At 45.7% G+C, this 4,250-nt stretch overlaps 1 protein-coding gene across 1 annotated transcript; it reads left to right on the top strand.

The window, feature by feature from the left end:
- The first annotated feature begins 758 nt into the window (after window positions 1-758).
- TMEM107 (transmembrane protein 107) lies at window positions 759-2,112 on the top strand. Its single transcript, XM_006899153.1, has 4 exons — window positions 759-845; window positions 985-1,153; window positions 1,773-1,869; window positions 2,043-2,112. The coding sequence occupies exons 1-4, from the start codon at window positions 759-761 to the stop codon at window positions 2,110-2,112; spliced, it is 423 nt and encodes a 140-aa protein (XP_006899215.1).
- Window positions 2,113-4,250: the final 2,138 nt, after the last annotated feature.

Raw genomic sequence — 4,250 nt, 5'->3', positions numbered from 1 at the left:
GTTATTTGGGTTTTAAAAGAATGTTTATACTGGTTTACATATAAAATTCATATACATTGTTTTTCACACCTGACCTTTCCCCTTTCCTTTACCAGTCCCTCCCTCCACCCATCAAATTGTGCGACCTTATGTTAAGCCTCCCTTCCCACAGTATTTGTTTTTAAAAAGATGTGTTGCTCGAAACAATTTGACAGAGAAAAAATGCAAAAGTACTACAAGAAATTCTCATGTGCCTTTACTTAGACACTTGGTTTCTATTTTGACATGCACAGAAGAGCCTCAAATCTGAAGAGGCGAAGAAAGGAGGCTCCGCATGGGTCATCCCGGACACCGTAGCTGTCGTTGGGGGCTGGACCACTTCCAGCGGAGCCATCTGGGGAGGACGAGGTGACATGCTGGGCTAGGTTCGGGGGAGCGGGGCCACGCCACAGTGCACAGGCCCAGGCCCACGGCTGGGCGCGGGAGGACCAACGCTCCAGCCGCTCCAGCTCACCACCATCAGGTTCCCCGTTCTCCACGAAGTCCGTGCGGCACGAGAACTAGCTGCTCTCGCGATATTTCTAGCGGCTGGCTCGGCGCCTGCTGTGCAGTTGCTACGGCAACTGGGAAGTGTCCGCGCAGGCGGGAAGGAGGTGGAGTGAGCTGTGTGGGCTTTGTGTCCACTCTCCCAGAGCGTTTCCCTAGTTTATGTCGATTATGTCTTCCAACCTCTGAGACCACAGCCACAGCTCTGGGCGGTGACCCTTCCCCTGGGGGTCATGGGGCAGATCTCAGGACTGGTGCCTTCTCGCTTCCTGACGCTCTTAGCACATCTGGTGATCGTTATCACTTTGTTCTGGTCGCGGGTAAGACCTATTGACGTTCTCTTGCCACGTCTAGACGGGACTTTGAAGATGTACATGCTCAGGTCCCCATCCCTTGCCGCCTGCAGCCTGCAGCCCACCCCGCTTTAACACTTTTCTTTCTCGTTTCCCGCCTTCCTAGGACAGCAACATCCAGGCCTGCCTGCCCCTCACCTTCACCCCCGAGGAGTACGAGAAGCAGGATATCCAGCTGGTGGCAGCGCTCTCTGTCACCCTGGGCCTCTTTGCAGTGGAGTTAGCTGGCTTCTTCTCAGGAGTTTCCATGTTCAACAGCACCCAGAGCCTCATCTGTATCCTTTCCACCTGCACAACTTTCATGATACCGCCGCACACCTCACTCCCAGCCTCCTAAACAGGCTTTGCTGCTGCAGCAATTAAGTCCTGGGCAGTGCGAAGGATTTAATACAGTTTTTAAATATGTGTTAAACCTCTGCTGCACCCCAGATACTGGAGATCCAGCAATGGGAGTTGCTGCCTTGAAGAGGGAGAGACATTCAGACCAGCCTCTGTAATGCAGCTCAGGAAGTACTGTGATACAGGGTTATGTAAGGAAGAGACAGCAGAAGTGGGGGTCTATGATCAGGAATGAACATTGGCTTAGGGAGGTAAAAGGGAATTCAGGTGAGTGAGTGCTTGGAGTTGCTGTGAGCATACCTTTGTGGTTAGGGAGGTAGCTTAAGAGCCTGCTGTAACCTCACCTGGAGAGTTCAGGCTGCCGCTTAATAAAGGGATGGGGTAGCCCGAGGTCTCCAGCGTGCAGTCTCTTCTCAGCCCAAGAAAACTTGGCCTGCTGAAGCTCAGGAAGCGGACCTGCGAGCTCTGAGGGGGAGGATCTAGAGAGATCAGCCTTAGCGCCCACTGATCAGTATTGTGAACCCCAAGACTTTCCTTGACTAGCTTGTACCCAAGCCATTGGGGCACACTGCAGTGCATCGGTGGCCCTGTCCTTCTTCATATTTGAGCGCCGGGAGTGTACCACGTACGGGTATATTTTTGTCTTCTGCAGGTGAGGTATTTGGGAAGGGAGGGCGGAAGGTTTCCCTCAAATTCTGGAGGTGCCCCTCACCGTGTGTGAGATAACAAGTCAACATCTGATGTCCTCCCCTGCATTTTGAGGGTGGAGGCTGTTTGGGGGATTTTTTAAGGGACCCTGACTCCACGTCTACCTCCCTCCCACAGCGCGCTCCCAGCCATGACTGAAATGGCATTATTCATCGCTGTCTTTGGACTGAAAAAGAAGCCTTGGTGATTACTGTAGTGAAGGGATGAGCCTGGAGGAGCGAGGGGTAAGGATAAACTTCCCTCTGCACGCTGAAATGCACCCAGCGGAGAATGTCAGGGCTGGAGTAACTCACCGAGGCCGGGATTATTCATATTTTATTTATTCTTTATATTTTATACTAAGATCAAGACTTACATTAAAAATTTTGTATAGCCTCGCCCATGAGGAATGTATCCCCTCCAGCGGGGGAAAAAAAATGACTCGAGGAGATAAATGTCAACATTTACATTGTGGCAAAGATGAGATGGCAAGGAAGGGCAGAAAAGTTCGATAATGGTAACACAAATACTAGAAATAGTGTAATGAGGGTGCTGACACTGTGAGAGTTGTGACCAGTGGCACAGAACAGTTTGTACAAAAATTGTTACATGGCAATCAAACTTGCAGTGTACACTGTCACCTAAAATGCAGTAAAATATTTTAAAAAGGAAGATTTATGATAGGAACTTCAGGGCAGAATTTGGGTGGCCAAATGGGCACTCTCTTCCTCTGTGATTAACCTTAGGGTCAGCTATAGGTCGGTTCCGATTCTAAAGTGGTAGTGGTGGTTGTTAAGTGCCGTCTAGTCTCAGGCGACTCATAGCGACCCTATGAAGGAGAGTCCCCAACGCTTGGGTGTCTCGCATCCTCACTCCAGGATTCTAAGGTACACAACAATAAACTAATGAGATTTTTCCGGCCTTGCAGACTATTGGAGTGCAGCTACCGCTTTTATTTTGATTACGGTAGAAGTCTGGCGGAAGAAAGTGGGCGGGGATATGTAAATAAGAGGAAAGCGTGGGTCATGCTTCCAGCGGCTGGTGAATGGAGCATTGTGGGAGGAATTTGTTTCTTTCTTTTCAGGAAGCCGAATGTTAAAATATGTATCTTTTTAAAGAGCCACAAAGAAAGATAACTACAGACTTGAAACCATCTAAACTTTGAGTTGCTTGGGCTCAACAATGTATACTCGCCCTAGCTATAATGTGAATCTGTTTCTTTGAGTATAGAATGGTGGCACCTTCTTTGTATCGTCAGTAAGGTTAATCCTTACCTGTTCCTCCTTATGGAGAACAGAGATAATATGATGATTGGAGCATACATGAGTTGTGATTAACGTCTCCTCGTGAACAGGACTTGCAACATCCTGTTTGCTCTTGTCTGATTTTCTTGACGGTCACTTAAGTGGTTACAAAGGTAGTTCATGGTTTGTAGTGTTGTGTTATTCCTTTCTTTGTTAGGAGGAAAATGACGCTGTCGGTGTAGTTTTCTAGTTTGTGCTGCTTCTTTGGGCAGTTATTTTTTGGATAGGTTTTAGTAGTTTGGTATATATTTGTTGTTTGTAGTTTTAGCTGTTATTATTATTTGAACAGAACGGAAGATTGTCTTATTGTGTTTAGTTTTCAGTAGCTTCCATTCTGGTGCTACAGTCGCACTTGTCCATCTTTTTAAGGGTCTTTCTTTCATTTGCCCATTTTTCGTCTTTCCCAGCATAATCTGTTTTCCGCCACATGGCCAAAAAATATGAGAACAAGTTTTAATCATCCTTGCTTTTATGGAACATCCAGATTACTTTTATTTAAAACCGAATTGTTTGTGGTTTTGATAATCAATGAGATTTTCAGTACTATTCCCCAGCAATTTTCCATGAATAAGAAATAAAAGACACTACAGCTATTAAATGTCATATTGGAAGTCCTAGCCAGAGAAAGAATGCTTTCCATAGTCAATGAGATAAATATTCAGTATTATTCCCCAGCAATTTTCCATGAATAAGAAATAAATTAACATCCAGCACATTTTTGAAGGAGAGGTCATTGACAGCAGATTTTCTCAGAGGAAGTCTTTTCGTTGACAACTTCAGTCTTTTTTTCCGTCTATCGCCATGTTGTCTGTTGGTGCAACATTGCCTGTGTTGCCTATTTGGGTTTTTAATGTTGAAATGTAATCCTTATTGAAGACTGCAGTTTTCTATCTTCTGCAGTGTTTCAAGTCCGCTTCACTTTTCAGCAAGCAGGTTGTGTCATCGCATCATGCAGCTGTTTTTTGTGTTTTTTTTTAAAGATTTTTTTTCTATATCTATAATTATATTTTATTAATTTTCATAAACATTTACAGAGATTTTG

The sequence above is a fragment of the Elephantulus edwardii genome, unplaced genomic scaffold (assembly GCF_000299155.1).
Source record: "Elephantulus edwardii isolate Elephantulus edwardi_28Jun2011 unplaced genomic scaffold, EleEdw1.0 scaffold00246, whole genome shotgun sequence".
Lineage (NCBI taxonomy): Eukaryota > Metazoa > Chordata > Mammalia > Macroscelidea > Macroscelididae > Elephantulus > Elephantulus edwardii.
Note: the sequence above shows the minus strand (reverse complement) of the source record. Positions and strands in the feature narration are given on the sequence as shown.

What these genes read in the sequence shown, in the direction of transcription:
- TMEM107 (XM_006899153.1), top strand. Translation starts at nt 759, where the DNA reads ATGGGGCAGATCTCAGGACTGGTGCCTTCTCGCTTCCTGACGCTCTTA. An exon ending in TCACTTTGTTCTGGTCGCGG is followed by an intron (nt 846 to 984) that starts GTAAGACCTATT and finishes CCGCCTTCCTAG; the next exon opens with GACAGCAACATCCAGGCCTG. An exon ending in CAGCACCCAGAGCCTCATCT is followed by an intron (nt 1,154 to 1,772) that starts GTATCCTTTCCA and finishes CTTGTACCCAAG; the next exon opens with CCATTGGGGCACACTGCAGT.